The 20,243-nt window shown below is 37.4% G+C and overlaps 1 protein-coding gene across 1 annotated transcript; it reads left to right on the forward strand.

Moving 5' to 3' along the window:
• Window positions 1-8,588: 8,588 nt before the first annotated feature.
• On the forward strand, window positions 8,589-15,687 carry LOC138328547 (LON peptidase N-terminal domain and RING finger protein 3-like). Its single transcript, XM_069275401.1, has 11 exons — window positions 8,589-9,287; window positions 9,810-9,928; window positions 10,268-10,390; window positions 10,621-10,860; window positions 11,196-11,277; window positions 11,404-11,559; window positions 11,973-12,175; window positions 12,391-12,512; window positions 12,885-13,052; window positions 13,786-13,976; window positions 14,579-15,687. The coding sequence occupies exons 1-11, from the start codon at window positions 8,702-8,704 to the stop codon at window positions 14,857-14,859; spliced, it is 2,271 nt and encodes a 756-aa protein (XP_069131502.1). The 5' UTR covers window positions 8,589-8,701; the 3' UTR covers window positions 14,860-15,687.
• Window positions 15,688-20,243: the final 4,556 nt, after the last annotated feature.

Here is a 20,243-nt window from a genome sequence, read left to right on the forward strand (position 1 = left end):
GAAATGAACTGGTCTGTGATGACAGTAGTTAGGTGTCACCTGAGAAATGAACTTGTCTGTGATGACAGTAGTTAGGTGTCACCTGAGAAAGGAACTGGTCTGTGATGACATTCTTTTGTGGTTTGGCAATCACCTCTATTGTTCCATCATGGGGAACTCAACACCATACTCTACAGTATCTGTATCATTTAACAATATCAATTCATCAAAAACTAGGAACTGTCATTGGACAATTTGACTTGCTTTTCACCAACAAGTAATTTTGGTCAAGGTAATTCATATTTACAAACTTGATAGCCTTTTATCTTGAATTGCTACAGGTCCCAATTCAGGTCTCTAGGCCTTCCAGAATTTGACAAGAAGTAGTTTAAAGATTTTTGACCCCTGTGACCTTCAACATTAGCAAAGTTCAATCATATTTACAAAATTGATAGTCATGTACTTTTCAGCATGTTACAGGCCTAATATTAGGTCTCTAGGCCTTCATGAAATTCACAAGAAGTCATTTGATTATTTTAGGAATTTTTGTCTATGTGACTTTGAATGATGGTCAATGTCATTCATATTAACAAACTTTGTAGCCATTTTTGTCATGCATGCTACAGACCTAATATTTGGTTTCTGGGCTTTCTGAAAAGCTCAAAGAAGTTTGTCATTACCTGTCGTAAGAACCGCAATGATTTTTGTCAGGTAAAGAGAAAATCATTTGTACAAGTGGAAATGAACCGCTACATATGAAATACCGCTGAAATTAAATAATTTCTTAATTTCGGCCAATCAGAAGCCCATATTTTGTTATCTTGACAATGAAGGTTGCAAATATGTTTTGCAATTATGCTTTCTTCTCAAAAGCAATTAGAATCCAACACAGAATGCAAACATGTATATACAATGTACAGTCGTCAGGGGTTAACATATAGTGTCATTCTATCATACATGCATTAGTTCAGTCATGTCATACAAGTAAGTCATAAATTATGTAAAGGAGAAGGTATGTTAAGACTCGAATATGGACGCAAAATAAATTCTCCAGTAAAGAACAACATATTTTGCCATATAATAGCTGAAAACATTTGCTAACACATTACATCCCGAAAATATCCCGCATGTGCCAATTATGTTCACTATGACGTCATCAACATGCACTTTCCCATTTTTCACAAAAATCATTGAAAAATCATACTTTTTGAGTGGTTTTCTCTAAAAATGAATGTGGCCGCCGTTGTGGAGCAGAAAGAGATTTTCACACATTGTGTATCGTGTATTTACGCATATCCATGCAAAATATAAAGTTGCTCCAAAGTGGCGGCCAAATCCATTTCAAGCCTTTTCTAACCTAAAGATGATGAATTTCTAGCAAAATTCGGCAAGAAGAGGAAAATCATCAATTTGATGACGTCATAGGTTGAGCACATCGTGTACATGGTTATAAAAAATTATGTTTTGATGAATGGCAAGTATGAGAGTATTTATTGATGTGAAATTGATGTGGATCAGAGTTAATATTTTTCAGCCTGAAAAATTAAGGCCAAATACTGGTCCTATCATATCTACTCCTTTGTAATGGCACTAAAATGTTTTATAGCACTATTTCGTCATCACAAGTATTTATGACATCATATATGTATAGGTGTCCTGATAGTGTGATGGTCACGCAAAGACAACATCGGCTCGTCAGGCATATATACTACGAAAATCAAGTCTATGCATATATATATATTTATCATGGTACTAGTTATGTGATAAATAAAATCTTGCATTTGTGGCTATACAATACGAAATTTAGCATACTCTTAACCTAACTCTTATATTATCTTATCCTATATAACATACCAAAATTTTGGTGTAATGGGAGTTGCTGGATAGTGATGGTCCTCTACATATGGTGCTTTGGATGACATTGGAATTGCTGGCCAGTGACGGTCTCCTACAAGCAGTATTTAGAATGACATTGGAGTTGCTGAGCAGTGACGATTCACTCTAGGCAGTACTTAGGATGACATTTTTGTTGCCGGGTAGTAACAATCTACTCAAAGCAATATTTAGAATTAAAACATGGCTATGATGTCATCTTTTGTTGTCCCTGTGTCTGACTAGCTGGTATTTGACTTCATTCACATTACAGGGCCGAGGCTTTGTCCTATGATGTTTCTAGATCTATACTGTCATTGGGTGATAATTGTCACAGTTATAAATTTGTGATAATTGCCATAAAAGCACATATATATAGATCATGTATTGATTACTTCCCACATGTGGGTGAAACCATTCTGTGCTGGAAATGACATTTTATATGAAGACTACTGGTATTTGTTGAAAACAGTGAACCCGAAGGTCAAGGTCACTATTTCAGAATTCACGGTCAGATTTTAGTCATGTTAAGTCTGTCGTCGTCCGCCGTGCGTTAATTTTTCACATTTTGAACTTGTTCTCAAGTTCTACAAGTGCGATTCGACTGCAACTTTCATGAAATGATCCTGACATGGTCCCGACAAAGTGTTGTTATTTTTCGGGTCGATCCGAAATCCAAGATGGCCGCAACACCCACCATCTTGAAAACACATTTTGAACTTCTTCTCAAGTTCTACAAGTGCGATTCGACTGCAACTTTCATGAAATGATCCTGACATGGTCCCACAAAGTGTTGTTATTTTTCGGGTCAATTCGAAATCCAAGATGGCCGTCAAAGCCGCCATCTTGAAAACACATTTTGAACTTCTTCTCAAATTTTACAAGTGCGATTTAGCTTAAACTTGTATGAAATGATCCTGACGTGGTCCTGACAAAGTGTTGTTATTTTTCGGGTCGATCTGAAATCCAAGATGGCCGCCACAGCCGCCATCTTGAAAACACATTTTGAATTTCCTTTCAAGTTCTACTGATGTGATTTGGCTGAAACTTGCATGAAATGATCCTGACATGATCCCTTGGCTGAAACTTGCATGAAGTGATCCTGACATGGTCCCGACAAAGTGTTGTTATTTTTCGGGTCGATCCGAAATCCAAGATGGCCGCAACACCCACCATCTTGAAAACACATTTTGAACTTCTTCTCAAGTTCTACAAGTGCGATTCGACTGCAACTTTCATGAAATGATCCTGACATGGTCCCGACAAAGTGTTGTTATTTTTCGGGTCAATTCGAAATCCAAGATGGCCGTCAAAGCCGCCATCTTGAAAACACATTTTGAACTTCTTCTCAAAATTTACAAGTGCGATTTAGCTTAAACTTGTATGAAATGATCCTGACGTGGTCCTGACAAAGTGTTGTTATTTTTCGGGTCGATCTGAAATCCAAGATGGCCGCCACAGCCGCCATCTTGAAAACACATTTTGAATTTCCTTTCAAGTTCTACCGATGTGATTTGGCTGAAACTTGCATGAAATGATCCTGACATGATCCCTTGGCTGAAACTTGCATGAAGTGATCCTGACATGGTCCCAACAAAGTGTTGTTACATCTCTGGTTTATCCCAAAATCGAAAATGGCTACCATGACACTATATCTAATAAATTTCCTATATGTTAAGGCCCTTGGACCTCTTGTTTTAAATAAAATTTGTGGAAAGAAATTGAAAATGATCCTGACATGGTCCTGACAAAGTGACACCATATATAATTAATTTTAGTATTGCCAAGGTAGTCAGATGACCGTAAAGGCCTCTTGTTAGTACCTTAAAAGCCTAAGACTTGTATTGGATGATAATGGGTCAGAAGTGTGTTGTAATAAAGGGTCACTAAGTGTGATAAAGGGTGGCTAAGTGTGATAAAGGGTCACTAAGTATGATAAAGGGTGGCTAAGTGTGATAAAGGGTCACTAAGTGTGATAAAGGGTGGCTAAGTGTGATAAAGGGTGGCTAAGTGTGATAAAAGGGGCTAAGTATGATAAAGGGAGGCTTAGTGTGATAAAGGGTAGCTAAGTGTGATAAAGGGTCACTAAGTGTGATAAAGGGTCACTAAGTATGATAAAGGATGTCTAAGTGTGATAAAGGATGTCTAAGTGTGATAAAGGGTCACTAAGTGTGATAAAGGGTGGCTAAGTGTGATAAAGGGTGGCTAAGTGTGATAAAGGGAGGCTAAGTGTGATAAAGGGTGGCTAAGTGTGATAAAGGGAGGCTAAGTGTGATAAAGAATTCTAAGTGTGATAAAGGGTAGCTAAGTGTGATAAAGGGTCACTAAGTGTGATAAAGGGTCACTAAGTATGATAAAGGATGTCTAAGTGTGATAAAGGATGTCTAAGTGTGATAAAGGGTCACTAAGTGTGATAAAGGGTGTCTAAGTGTGATAAAGGGTCACTAAGTGTGATAAAGGGAGGCTAAGTGTGATAAAGGGTGGCTAAGTGTGATAAAGGGTCACTAAGTGTGATAAAGGGAGGCTAAGTGTGATAAAGAATTCTAAGTGTGATAAAGGGTGGCTAAGTGTGATATAGGGAGGCTTAGTGTGATAAAGGGTGGCTAAGTGTGATAAAGGGTCACTAAGTGTGATAAAGGGTGGCTAAGTGTGATAAAGGGAGGCTAAGTGTGATAAAGGATGTCTAAGTGTGATAAAGGGTGGCTAAGTGTGATAAAGGGAGGCTTAGTGTGATTAAGGGTGGCTTAGTGTGATAAAGGGTGGCTAAGTGTGATAAAGGGTGGCTAAGTGTGATAAAGGATGTCTAAGTGTGATAAAGGGTGGCTAAGTGTGATAAATGGTGGTTAAGTGTGATTAAAGGGTGGCTAAGTGTGATAAAGGGTCACTAAGTGTGATAAAGGGTGGCTTAGTGTGATAAAGGGTGACTAAGTGTGATAAAGGATGTTTAAGTGTGATAAAGGGTAGCTAAGTGTGATAAAGGGTCACTAAGTGTGATAAAGGGTGGCTTAGTGTGATAAAGGGTGGCTAAGTGTGATAAAGGATGTCTTAGTGTGATAAAGGGTCACTAAGTGTGATAAAGGGTGGCTAAGTGTGATAAAGGATGTCTAAGTGTGATAAAAGGGGCTAAGTATGATAAAGGGAGGCTTAGTGTGATAAAGGGTAGCTAAGTGTGATAAAGGGTCACTAAGTGTGATAAAGGGTCACTAAGTATGATAAAGGATGTCTAAGTGTGATAAAGGATGTCTAAGTGTGATAAAGGGTCACTAAGTGTGATAAAGGGTGGCTAAGTGTGATAAAGGGTGGCTAAGTGTGATAAAGGGAGGCTAAGTGTGATAAAGGGTGGCTAAGTGTGATAAAGGGAGGCTAAGTGTGATAAAGGGTGGCTAAGTGTGATAAAGGGTAGCTAAGTGTGATAAAGGGTCACTAAGTGTGATAAAGGGTCACTAAGTATGATAAAGGATGGCTAAGTGTGATAAAGGATGTCTAAGTGTGATAAAGGGTCACTAAGTGTGATAAAGGGTGGCTAAGTGTGATAAAGGGTCACTAAGTGTGATAAAGGGTGGCTAAGTGTGATAAAGGGTGGCTAAGTGTGATAAAGGGTCACTAAGTGTGATAAAGGGTGGCTAAGTGTGATAAAGGGTGGCTAAGTGTGATAAAGGGAGGCTAAGTGTGATAAAGGGTGGCTAAGTGTGATAAAGGGTCACTAAGTGTGATAAAGGGTGGCTAAGTGTGATAAAGGGAGGCTAAGTGTGATAAAGGGTGTCTAAGTGTGATAAAGGGTGGCTAAGTGTGATAAAGGGAGGCTAAGTGTGATAAAGGGTGGCTAAGTGTGATAAAGGGTGGCTAAGTGTGATAAAGGGTGGCTAAGTGTGATAAAGGATGTCTAAGTGTGATAAAGGGTGGCTAAGTGTGATTAAGGGATGCTTAGTATGATAAATGGTGGTTAAGTGTGATTAAAGGGTGGCTAAGTGTGATAAAGGGTCACTAAGTGTGATAAAGGGTGGCTAAGTGTGATAAAGGGTGGCTAAGTGTGATAAAGGGTGGCTAAGTGTGATAAAGGGTGGCTAAGTGTGATAAAGGGTGGCTAAGTGTGATAAAGGGTGGCTAAGTGTGATAAAGGGTGGCTAAGTGTGATAAAGGATGTCTAAGTGTGATAAAGGGTCACTAAGTGTGATAAAGGGTGGCTAAGTGTGATAAAGGGTGGCTAAGTGTGATAAAGGGTGGCTAAGTGTGATAAAGGGTCACTAAGTATGATAAAGGGTGGCTAAGTGTGAAAAAGGATGGCTTAGTGTGATAAAGGGAGGCTTAGTGTGATAAAGGGTCACTAAGTGTGATAAAGGGTGGCTAAGTGTGATAAAGGGAGGCTTAGTGTGATAAAGGGAGGCTTAGTGTGATAAAGGGAGGCTAAGTGTGATAAAGTGTGATAAAGGGTCACTAAGTGTGATAAAGGGTGGCTAAGTGTGATAAAGGGTGGCTAAGTGTGATAAAGGGTGGCTAAGTGTGATAAAGGGTGGCTAAGTGTGATAAAGGGTGGCTAAGTGTGATAAAGGGTGGCTAAGTGTGATAAAGGGTGGCTAAGTGTGATAAAGGGTGGCTAAGTGTGATAAAGGGTGGCTAAGTATGATAAAGGGAGGCTTAGTGTGATAAAGGGTCACTAAGTGTGATAAAGGGTGGCTAAGTGTGATAAAGGGAGGCTTAGTGTGATAAAGGGTGGCTAAGTGTGATTAAGGGATGCTTAGTATGATAAAGGGTGGCTAAGTGTGATAAAGGGTGGCTAAGTGTGATTAAGGGTGGCTAAGTGTGATATAGGGTGGCTAAGTGTGATTAAGGGTGGTTAAGTGTGATAAAGGGTGGGTTAAGTGTGATAAAGGGTGGCTAAGTGTGATAAAGGGTGGCTAAGTGTGATAAAGGGTGGCTAAGTGTGATAAAGGGTGGCTAAGTGTGATTAAGGGTGGCTAAGTGTGATAAAGGGTGGCTAAGTGTGATAAAGGGAGGCTTAGTGTGATAAAGGGAGGCTTAGTGTGATAAAGGGTGACTTAGTGTGGTACAGGGTGGTTACGTATGGTGAAGAGTCTGAGAGACTAAATGTGATAAAGGACAGCTAAGTGGGATAACACCACAAATGTTAGTAAACTAAAAAAAAAAAAGAGAAATATGTTCAAACAGAATATATTCAAATATGCAAACTGGAGCATGGTAAGACTCAATTAAAAAATTGACATCCAACATGGAACTATGCCTTACAACTCGTGGTTTTGTATGATTTATTAGAAGGGAGGACTTAGACAGGTCGGGACAATCAACTTGGAACTTGGAAAGAAGGCGCACGATGTCGACTAGATCTGTGGATTTTCTGTTTTGTTAGGGTTTTTTTCTCTACATGATTGATGCACACAAATGCCATCCGAAGTTACGTTGATTTTAGCTGCTGATTATTATATAGCTGATAACTTGATGGTAGGTCCTTCAATGCTATTCAACGTTTGAAGACTCGGGCATATATGCTCTTATTGTTTTTTTATAAAACATGTAAATATGCAGAGTACGATTTTTACCATTTTTCTTGAACCTAGCTAAAACGTCTGAACTTGAATTGAACTCTAGATCGATATCTTGATCTTTTACGTTATATATATAGTATATATAACTTATTCTGAGAATCCTGTAGTTTGCATAATAGAACATATCATGCTCGCGATCGTCGTTCTGGTTTTTAACACGGCACTATAGCTATAGTCCTAAGTCATGATCGGGAGCCTGGGTTGTATAACAGTTGATCAAGCTAGCATACAGGATCGAGGACAGTTCCTCGTCAACGAGGACAGTTCCTCGTCAACGTCCGTGCTGGTTTGTAAAATAACTGAGGATATCTCCCTCGTCCGTCAAGGCTCATATATAGTGAGGACATTGCACCGCTTTTAACACAGATTGCATGCATTTACTCGTTCAGCTTATGCATCTCCACACGAAATTTATACATATTGTGTTGCAAATATATCGTAATGCATGTTATCTTAGCTTACGAAACAACTATACGTTATGTAACGATAATATGTCTATAGCTATCGATTGACTGGAAATATTTTCCCATTCTTCTCAAACTCTTAACTTGTTAATTATCAATGTAGGCTTTTAATTGTTGGGCATTTGACTGTGAAAAACCATTGTGCCAAAAAATACATTGTACAAATTGCTAACTGGACTATACATGAAGGTCGACCATCGGCGACCAGATCAAAGGCTCGAGAACATCATGAAAGCATCTTGCTATATATAATGTTCGGATGTCCCGGGTTCGAACTCCGGTCTGACCGCTATCTGATTTTCGGTCTCCTACACTCTTACACTTTGTAAATGTACTGAACCAATCCTTATGCTGGAAGCGCGCCGTTTCCAGTGTGAACAATATATGTGATCTATCCTACATATGATTATATACCTGTGCATTGTATAACACATCTAATGATAGACTACCTCCACGTATGACAGTATAACGTTAGCATTATGTTTGTTATTCCGTTTGTCCATTGATTTTCCAGCATCATAGGACTAATTAACAGTTAGATCTACCACGCGTGGATAGCACAAACAAGATTTCGTAAATACTTTTTGATTTATATAACACCCATTTTTATTTTCTAAACGGAATAATAACAAGTTTCCTTTTATAACACATGAGGTTATATAAAAGTGCACCCAACAGGTCGAATAATGACCCTGATCTATCAGCCAATCAGAATCGAGCTTTAGGGTCATATGACAGTTATGTAAGGCTGATCATCACACAGAGAACGTGTATAGTCGAGGTGGATATGTAATGTCGTCGGATTCATCATAACAGGCTATCAAAATGGTTGATCTTGCAAAGCAAGCATTCAGCACGAACAATTTTGAATTAGCAGCTGATGTGTACGAGAGAACGATCAGAGAAAATGGCCCATCAGCAGAACTTTACTTTGGACTAGCAGACAGTTTTGCCAGAAGTGGTCATTTTGAACGAGCATTTGAATCGTATGGTAGTGCTTTTAGATTGACAAATTCTGTTCGACCAGGAGCATTAAAACATTTAGTGACAGCTCTTGTGGACAGTGTGAAACAAGATTCTGTGGTAGAGGATGCCATGATGAACAAGAACTGTATATTTACCTGTGTGTTGTGCAAGGGATTACTAAACGAACCTGTCACTATTCCTTGTGGACATACGTATTGTCGGAAGTGTTTAGAGAGGGAACAATCGAAACCATGTAAAAAATGTGGAACAGTGAACCATATAAATGTTTCATCTATAAAAACAAACGTTCTTTTAAAACAGAAAATCGAAGTGTGGTTTCCATCACAATGTCGAGCACTGCAGCTAAAATCGGAAGGAAATGTTTATTTCGAGAGAAGGGACTTTGAGAGAGCAATAACTCTTTATAATGAGGCAATTTCATTAGGTTTGTATTCAATTGTTAAGCAATGATTTTCTATATTGTCTTAAAACTGCCACAAATAGCCTGTTTCATAACCTGTGTCGTTTACCGGAAGTCAAAAACTTACATAAGATATCAACTTCCGGTCGGATGTAAACACATATGTAGACTTGCTTATGCCCGACCTAAAATCTATTTTGAGTCAATTTGAGTTTTGTAAATGTTATAAGATGAGCTAATTTTTGTGAATATTTTGAATATTGGTTTCATTTGCTTGTTAAACTCCTATTTTAAACTTAGTTCACTTGAATAACAATATAGTGCATCTCTTCATCACTACAGTCAGTCACAGTCACATTAGCCAATATTTTTGGACATGAAACAAGTTTAGATTCAGTTTTCACAATTATGATAACACTGATAAAGATGACTTTCACAGTATAGTTGTACCCTTTTAAGTTTATAACATATATGCAAAGAATCGGCCAACTGACACAATTAAGTGAGGACTGTGTAATGATATAATTTGAGAAAATTTCATTGCAGCACCAAATGATCATCTTTTATTGAGCAACCGATCACATGCATATGTGGCATTGGACAAAAATGAAGAAGCGTTACGAGACGGTGAACTTGTCATCAAACTTCGACCGGACTGGCCAAAGGTATGCTTCCAATGCTTGGTTTCCCTCTTTATGTGGCTGACTGTGAAGAATAATTTTACCTTTAAAAGTATATATATAGTCAGAAAGTGATGAAGAGAAAAAGTAAAGACTCTGCTTCCCTTTCTATTCGCAGCTGAAGTTGTGTTTGTATGATGTGTTTGTAATATGAGTTATCATTGCCTTTTAATTTGCTTAACCCTAGATCATCACAAAATAATGAAAATTAATTTCAATGCCCATCAATCAGGGTAAATTGTCTTTGAAACTATTTGAAAAATAGGATTACTATAATTTCTGAATGTGATCATAAAACACAATATCTCTTGCGTGAATTTTTAGGGTTATTTCCGGAAGGGATGTGCTCTGTATGGCCTTGGTCGGTATGGAGATGCTGTTGTTGTTTTACTTCAATGCTTAGCAATGGATTCCACAATCAACATGGCTAAAACCTACTTATCTAAAGTAAGTATTTCAATGTTATAAGAGTAGTTGATTGAATACACCAAATTATTCTCATTGAAGCTTGAAAATAAAACAGAAGATAATTGTTTGTCTGCAAAAATAGTAGGAACCATTTAGAACAAGATTAATTATAACAAGACAAGAGATCTGTATAAAAGTTATGGGCAAGGTTTGATATTTGATTCGCAATGTAAAGAATAATTTATTGAACTGATGATGTTATTTTGCAGGCTTTACACAAAATTTTCTCTCCCTTGCCTTCAAATGACCCAAAAGCTGAGGTGTTATCGGGTCAGCTAAGTCCAGCCAGACTTCAGCAGCTGATTATGTCCAACTTCAGCTCAGCCTTCCTCCAGCCAGATATGGCTATGGATACCATCAAAACATTGAAAAACATAATTACAGAAACAGTAACCACAGCAACATCATTCGCTGTTTCCAATCAGGAGCACATGCCTCTATTTGAAAAGGTAATTTTGTTGTCAGTTTTTCATGTAATGAGGTGTTAAATGATATGTAATGTTAACATTTCTATTTATAACCAATTTCTCAATCAATTTTGTTTTACAATCTGGACTTCTATGCTTCTACTTAACCTTCTTTGAAATATTTTCATGGTGTTTTATTTTTGCCTACAAGAACAACAAATTTTAATTGCACATGTAAACGAGTTGGTTTACACAGTCTTCAATATTTCATCATATTTGAGTGTTCTCAAATACTTACCTACATACCGTATAGAACATTGACACTCAAACAATCAAATTTGAAAAAAAGATCTGATGAATTGTTTATTCTTTTCCAGTGTGACACACATGAGTCCATTCCAAGCCCTCCAGATAGCTCATCTGGGTCTGGTGAACAAGGAGCCGAGTCTTGTTTTTATTGTAAGTGTCTACAAAGTTGTAAGAATGAAAGAAATGAATGTTTGGAATACTATTCAAATATGTCAGTCCCAGTATCTAGTGTCAACATATTTAAAAGAGTTTTAAAGAATACGTTTTCTGTTACAGCTTCTTCTGCCCCAAACTCCAGACGTGGATCCCCGGTTCTTGAACTGCGAAGGTCAAGGTCACAATCACCACGCGGTCAAGGTCAAAAGCGAACAAGGAACTACAGTGGTGCTTCCCCTACTAGTCCCTTACAGTACTCTCCTTTTAAACTACACAGTATGTTGATGGATGCTATTGTTTCTACAGAATGTAAAAAATAAACACTGTGTTGCACTTTCTATTTTTAAATGATGAATATAAAGATAAACATCAAATGTCTAGATGTTTGATGTTTCCTCTCCACTGATTCCACTGCTTCACATGTATTACCTCCCTTTAATCTCAAGTTTTTCATAAAGGATTGTCTCCCTTGAATTTTAAGTTTTACTGAAAGGATAAAAGTATTATCTCCCTTAAATCTAAAGTTTCGCAAAAATGATAATATATTATCTCCCTTGAATTTTTAGTCTTACATTACTTAAGAATGATCTATAATCTCCTTTGATTCTTGAGTTTAGAAATGTACATTTTAAGAAATATATGTTTATCTCCCCTTATGATCATGTTTTATCTCCTTTGATTGTCTGCAGAACAAGACTCCAGACTTCCAATTGACGCTGTTGAGATCAGCCCAGAACTGCTCAATAAGGAGGATTTCGAGTGCAGTCTGTGCTACCGACTCCTGTATGAGCCTGTCACAACACCCTGTGGTCATGCCTTCTGTCGGCATTGCCTAGATCGATGCCTCGACCATCAGACCCTTTGTCCACTCTGTAAAAGTTCTCTTGTGGAAGTAAGTGATTTTATTTGTCAAATAATATTTATAAAAAAATCAGTTCATCAAAACAAAGACAAAATTCACTTTTCACATTAGAAAATTATTATGTTGTTAATTAACCTTTTGTCTAGTTACTGTTATTGTTTTTCGTGTGAGCCATAAACTCATGAGAGTGGAATGTAATTTGATACTCTGATTTGTGTGTAATCAGTGACATGTTTCAATTGCAGTATTTGGCTGAGAGAAGACAAACAATTACAGAAAATATTGCTGGAATCGTGGAGACTTACTTTGGAGAGGAACTGGCTTTACGAAAAAAGATACATGAAGATGAGATGGAAGAGTTGTCAAGGTGTGATATTATAAAAAGCAATAAATTTTCTTCTACAGACTAATTTATCGTTAGGATTAAAATGTAGGATGCACATTATTAGCTTCACATACTTGTTTCAGTAGATAGATATACCCTCATGATTGATATATGATGAGGATTAATCTTTTATAGGGAATTGAAAGACTATTGAGACATAATTTATTATGATGTTTGAAAAAGATAGTAACAAGCAGGAATAATATAAGATTAGTGAGAGAATAGAGTTGATAGGAATTGAATTAATTTATGATTGGGGATTAGAATTCAAAATCACTTCACAGAAATATTGATCATGAACTTATCACTCAAATATTGATGTTGGTCATTATGTTGAGTCTCTTGTTTCCACAGAATGGTAACCGACCAACATGAGATTCCTGTATTTGTCTGTACTCTGGCGTTCCCGGGAATCCCCTGTCCACTACATATCTTTGAGCCGCGTTACCGACTTATGGTGCGACAATGTATGGAGTCTGGTACCCGTCAGTTCGGCATGTGCACAGGCAATGGCGATGCTGAGTAAGTTATTATTTCACTGTGATTGAGATAATAAGGGTTTATTTAGTATAACTGGAAACCAACTTTCATGCTAGCGATTTACTTAATTTGCGATCCAAGCAAATGTGCAAAAGTTTATCTCCGCGAATTAATATCTACATTATCTATATTGATAAGAAATATCATTCAATTGTTAAATCTGCGATTATTAATTTTCACAAACTTTTTTCTGAAGTGGATATTGCGAAACTTAATAGCCATGAAATATTGATTAACATGTCGTAAATTTGACAAACCGGTACAGTGGACTTGCGATGATCATAATGTTGATAGTTAGTATAACTCACAGTCCAGATTGAAATATCAGGAATGGATTTTATCATTGACTTAAGTAAATGGAATCCAGCAGTCTGTAAAACTCGTCATCTGGATTATAAAAGTTATGGACAAAAGTGCCTATAATCAAGTGTCCACCGTTTATCTTCGGTGACTAAAATTGGTATTTGACTCTAGCTAAAGGTTATTATTGGTTATTGCAACAATTATTATTGGTGTACTTCAGATTCATGCTGTACATTGATGCGCGAACTTTAGAGAGGCTTGGGTAATATTATATTTGCTGAAACTATTTAAGTTTAGTAAATGCTTACATCTGATAACCACCAAGTATTATGTAATTGCAATATGAGTTTGAAAAGTGTAGTTTTGTGTTGTAAAATGGAAAAATAACAAAATGTTGATTTATCAATTTTAGGGGAGACTTCTCTGAATATGGTTGCATGCTTGAGATCCGGGATGTGCAATTCTTTGCTGATGGGCGGTCTCTTGTGGACACCATTGGAGGCAAACGATTCAAAGTCACCAGCCGTGGACATCGGGATGGTTATAATACTGCTAAGGTCGAGTTTCTGACTGACCAAACTGTTTCTGATGAAGAGCAACCTCGTAAGTACAAATCAGGTGTAAAATCTTTCTTAACCCATACTCCCCTTGTTGAAACATTTGAACTATATAAGATCTTAGGATGGAAGAGTTGATTATAACCTTTACAGGGGTGACATGGTTGTTAATATGCTGGATGATGTTGTGTTCGTCTTTCATTAAAATGTATAATTGTTGATAAAAATGTATTGTGATTTATGACTTTCATTTTTCTTAATCAACGTTCTTTCCTGGTTATGAAATGTTTGTGATTTCGATTTCAAAACAAGTTTGCGACAATTAAGATTCACAGATTTAAAAAAAAAAAGATAATGAATGGATATTTTTTAAAATATGAATGATGTAGATGTTATATGGCGGTGATAAAGAATCGTTAATTACGCATGACTTGTAGTTTGGTCCTAAATGACCTTAGTTGTCGATGGGCCATGTACCTAGAATACCGTCCGGGTACTTAAATCATAGAACTAACAACAAAAAAATTGCACATGAAGAAAGAGTTGGTTATGGTACCTCATAACATACATGAATTTGTCTGCTTTAGCTTTGTTTTAAATTAATACTTTTTACCAACTCCTCACAAAAACCTCCCTAATCTATTTCAGGTATAGGTGCCCTCCAGACTGAAGTGTATGGCCTAGTGAGGTCCTGGCTGGACAATCTGGCCGGAATGCAGAGAGAACAGATATACAGACACCTTGGTCAACTGCCCGCCTTAGAACAGGATTTCCAGAACAACACTAACGGCAGCGCCTGGCTATGGTGGACACTGTCCGTCCTTCCACTGGACACACGGATACAAATGACCATGTTAGCAATGCGGTCATATGAAGAGCGATTAAATGGCATCAAGCGTATCCTGATGTACATGAGAAGACAGCGGTGACTAATTTCGTCATGGATCCTCTCTTATCTTCTTCATGATAAATTTGTTCTTTTCTTCATTTTGATTGGACTGTCTTTTGTATTAAAACAATGGTTCAGTGAATGAATTAATTCTTAGTAACTAAGATACAATAGAAAGTATTTAGAAGAGGGTACTAGCTTGCCAAAGTCAGATTTTGTTAATTGCACTCTGGTGGTGGCAAGATGGCCCTGGCCAGATTGTTTTGAGTATTGTCTTGTGGCCACAAGGCGGCGCTTTCCAGACTCCAATTTCTAGAAACAAAAGTGCAGACTTTAAGTCAGCTTTGACGTAAGTTTGTTTTGAGAAATCAGTTTTTTTTCGAGAAATCAGAGCCAGATTGATTTGACTACCATCTAGTGGCCATGAGCTCGAGGTGCCACATGCAGACTGTGTTGATTACAGTCTAGTGAGATGAAATTGGCCTATAAGAGTGACACTGGCTGTTCTGTGATAATGATTGATAGCAAATGAGCTTGTATTCTTGATTATCTATTGTGTGTCTCTTCTTTTTTATCACATTTGTATCATTTATTTAATGTTTTAACATTTTTAAGCTTCAAAGCTAGAATTTGAACCTGACTTTTCACGTTTTTGCTTTTAATTTCCTTAAAATAATAACTGATACTCTTGAAAATTTTACTCTATCATAAATATTCTATGTCCTTAAAGACAGTTTGGTGCTGATTTTAATCTTGCCAATGGAAATATGAGCTTAGTTACAAGGCTTTTTGAATCCAAACTGTTTTCACCAAAATGCTGTCGTCAAATCTGAAGCCATTTTTCTACTGAATTATTATTTTGTTTCCATTTTTTTAGTTTCCATTTTTTTCTCTTACTTCCGAAGAAAATATTTTTACATTTTCATTAAGGACACAGCTTTGACTTAAAAACTGTATTGACCTGTCTGACTCAAGCTGAATCTTTGAGGTTTATTAGAGTCTTGACTTTGACATTTCTCCACCCATGGGCTTGACTATTAAACAACCCCACCCCTAAATTTGCTTCACTGATGACAAAGCACTACCTGGAGATTGCTTCACTCGCAGATACCTGGCTCGTTTTAAAAAAAATGTCATCTTGTAATACATGATCTCATAAAATTATTATGTATTACATGATGTTATTGAGAGTAAAAAACACAAAGAAACGAGGCAGGTGCCTGTGCTACGCTGACCTGACCTTGACTTACCCCATCCATGAGATTGCTGCATGGACTTCACTATAAGGAATCATTTCCCTTGTAACTGTGTATAACTAGCACTTATTATGGCATAGCTCCATTCCTTTTAGATATATGTGAATAGTGGAGATTACTGGTATATTAACTGTAAATAGCCATTCAATGAGGCGAGATTTATCCATCTCTTCTATTTGTTGGTGTGGTACTCAAACATAAACATAATTAATCTGTGTGAAATTTTCAACCAGGAATTACACAATGCACAAAATATATGTGTCTATTTATTGCATAGATGATATGGAATGTCAGTATATATTCAAGTTAGAACATTCATGAACATGTAGGATATGAAATTATTTTTACAATTGATGTGATATGTACAGAAATAGATACAATGTGTAATTTGATTCCATATTAGCACTCTCAATATATAGATCACCGACATTCTTACTCACCGACCCCTTGATAAAGTCATGGGGGAAACAGCTGTATTTACCTTTAACAGCTAAGATACCGGTTAAAGCTATCTTAATGTGTAGTATACATGAATGTACTGTACACATATATGGTAATGTTGATGTAAATAATATTCAGGAATCAATATATATCATTATCAAACAATCAAATATTTATTTTTTCATTGTCAAAAAAAAAAATTATATATCAGATTTCATAACATCAAATGAATGAAAGCAGGTTGTCATGCTTAAATTGTTTGTGTATGGAGGGAGAGTCCATGGTTTTCTCGAAAACACAATATTTTGCTACATTGTACGACATGAAAATCATCCTTCTCCTATGTAATTAGTATATTTACTCTTTTGGTTTTCTCAAAAACAGTATTTTGCAAGGAAACTGTAAAATGAAAATCAACTTTCTGCGATGTAGATGTATTTATGAGTTTTGCTCTCGTAAGCAACCGTTTTGTACAAGGGTTACAGTACAAAGATGAATCTTTCATTCTAACCTAATGTATATAAACATTCAAACTTGAAGCAACTTGTGATTTCATAAAACATATACCTCATTTATATACTCCTTGCTTCATTTGTACATTTCTATATCTGAACAACATTTTTTGTACCATTGAATCCTCTGATACTTGTTTCGTCTGTTTGCTGTTTGTTATAAGATCAATATTGGAATCTTCCTTAAACTCCTCCCCCTTATTTACACACTGTAAACCCTCAAAATATGTTCCCTCCTCGATTGAAAAGATTTCATTTTATTTTCATCCTCAAAACAAGTCCTCTCATTTGTGTACGTTAAATCTCCTCTACACTTAGTATATTAATTCTGAAAAAGATTAAATGACATCAATTTTAAATTAATAACTTCTACATGTATAAACTCCCAACACTATTTACAAATGAGAACATTTAAGTCTATAAGCACTATTTAGAACTTAACAATTTGCATGTATTAAATATGAGAAAACTTCAGCTTTTCATTAATCCGAATTGCTAATGAACAACCTATCTTAAATGTACATGCAAATTGTAGGATTCAGTTGAATTTAAAGAAATATGTCATCTGTACATAACATTGGCAGGGTCTTGCATGTATTAACAAACACGTACAGTATTGCTGATTGTTATTTGCTTCCAAATATTGTCTTTTTTATAATTAAGTTATTTTTTTCATTATTATTTTTATGGAATATTTTTGCTAACGAGTCCAGCTCGTTACCATGCAATTTTTTTTGAAGCTGTAATTGATAGAGAAAATTCAGTCAAAGTAGAAGAATTTAGAATTTAATAAGTGAATCTTGTACAGCACTTTCATAAATTTCAGCTTAAAGATTATCAATTATTAAAGTTAGCTAGGTATATTTTAAAGATAAAGGAGATATATTAGCTGCCAGAGACAAAGACAAAAAATTTAAATGTTGAATATTGTTATACGTTGTATGACATGTACCAATGAAATGTTGATATTATCAATTTACGTGTAATTGTATGATTATCATTTCATATCATTCATAACTGTAATAAAGAGAATGCAATACAACTTCTGGGATTTCTAGAATTTTTAGCTCACCTGGCCCGAAGGGCCGGTGAGCTTATGCCATGGCGCGGCGTCCGTCGTCCGTCGTCCGTCCGTCCGTCCGTCCGTCAACATTTCCTTTAAATCGCTACTAGTCATAGAGTTCTGCATGGATTGTAACCAAATTTGGCCACAAGCATCCTTGGGGGAGGGGGAACAGAACTCAATAGGGGAAATAGAGGTAAATTCTTTAAATCGCTACTTGTCCTAGAGTTCTGCATGGATTGTAACCAAAATTAGCCACAAACATTCTTGGGGGAAGGGGATCAGAACTTGTATAAATTTTGGCTTTGATCCCCCAGGGGCAGGAGGGGCGGGGCCCAATAGGGGAAATAGAGGTAAATCCTTTAAATCGCTACTAGTCATAGAGTTCTGAATGGAAGTTTACCAAATTTGGCCACAAACATCCTTGGGGGAAGGGGATCAGAACTGTATAAATTTTGGCTCTGGTCCCCCGGGGGCAGGAGGGGCGGGGCCCAATAGGGGAAATAGAGGTAAATCCTTTAAATCGCTACTAGTCATAGAGTTCAACATGAATTGTAACCAAATTTGGCCACAAACATCCTTTTTGGAAGCGGAACATAACTTGTATAAATTTTGGCTCTGACCCCGCTGGGGCAGGAGGGGCGGGGCCCAATAGGGAAAATGGAGGTTAATTCTTTAAATCGCTACTTGTCCTAGAGTTCTGCATGGATTGTAACCAAATTTAGCCACAAACATCCTTGGGGGAAGGGGAACAGAACTTGTATAAATTTTGGCTCTGATCCCCCAGGGGCAGGAGGGGCGGGGCCCAATAGGGGAAATAGAGGTAAATCCTATAAATCGCTACTAGTCATAGAGTTCTACATGAATTGTAACCAAATTTGGCCACAAACATCCTTTTTGGAAGCGAAACAGAACTTGTATAAATTTTGGCTCTGACCCCCCGGGGCCAGGAGGGGCGGGGCCCAATAGGGGAAATAGAGGTAAATTCTTTAAATTGCTACTAGTCATAGAGTTCTGAATGGAATGTAACCAATATTTGGCCACAAACTTCCTTGGGGGAAGGGGATCAGAACTTGTATAAATTTTGCCTCTGGTCCCCCGGGGGCAGGCGGGGGAGGGCCCAATAGGGGAAATAGAGGTAAATTCTATTAATCGCTACTTGTCCTAGAGTTCTGCATGGATTGTAACTAAATTTGGCCACAAACATCCTTTGGGGAAGGGGAACAGAACTTGTATAAATTTTGGCTCTGACCCCCAGGGGGCAGGAGGGGCGGGGCCCAATAGGGGAAATAGAGGTAAATCCTTTAAATCGCTACTTGTCATAGAGATCTGCACGTTTTGTAACCAAATTTGGCCACAAAAACCCTGGGTGGAAGGGGAACAGAACTTGTATAAATTTTTGCTCTGACACCCTGGGGGCAGGAGAGGTGGGGCCCAATAGAGGAAATAGAGGTAAATCCTTTAAATCGCTACTAGTCATAGATTTCTGCATGGAATGTAACCAAATTTGGCAACAAACATCCTTGGGGGAAGGGGAACAGAACTTGTGTAAATTTTGGCTCTGGCCCCCCGGGGGCAGGACGGGTGTGGCCCAATAGGGGAAATAAAGGTAAATCCTATAAATCGCTACTTGTCCTAGAGTTTTGCTTGGATTGTGACCAAATTTGGCCATAAACATCCATTTGGGGAAGGAGAACAGAACCATTGGCTCTGACCCCCTGGGGGCAGGAGGGGTGGGGCCCAATAGGGGACTTAGAGGTTAATATCAAAATTCCTTCAGAAAAGAAACAATGAACCTGTATTCAGAACATTACTTGGCATTACAAACCAGGTGAGCGATACAGGCCCTCTGGGCCTATTTTTCTTTCAAGTTCCTCTTGCCTGAAAGGGAAAATGTGAAAAGCTAGGGTCATTTGCTGTCATTGTTGTATTGCAAGATACTTATCCACTGGTAACTACGTTTACTATAGCTATGTCAGTGATCACTTGTTTTGTGCTGTGAGGTAGCCACATGCTACTACAGAAAACCAGGAGTATGTAAATTGACTGGGATCCCAGATTTACCCAAAGGCCACGGTCGCTACAGCATCTCATTATGCAGCTGGTGTATCCAGTGGAAATCCTGAAACTAATACAGAAGACCTACAATTGT

Source organism: Argopecten irradians, chromosome 7 (assembly GCF_041381155.1).
Source record: "Argopecten irradians isolate NY chromosome 7, Ai_NY, whole genome shotgun sequence".
Taxonomy (NCBI): domain Eukaryota; kingdom Metazoa; phylum Mollusca; class Bivalvia; order Pectinida; family Pectinidae; genus Argopecten; species Argopecten irradians.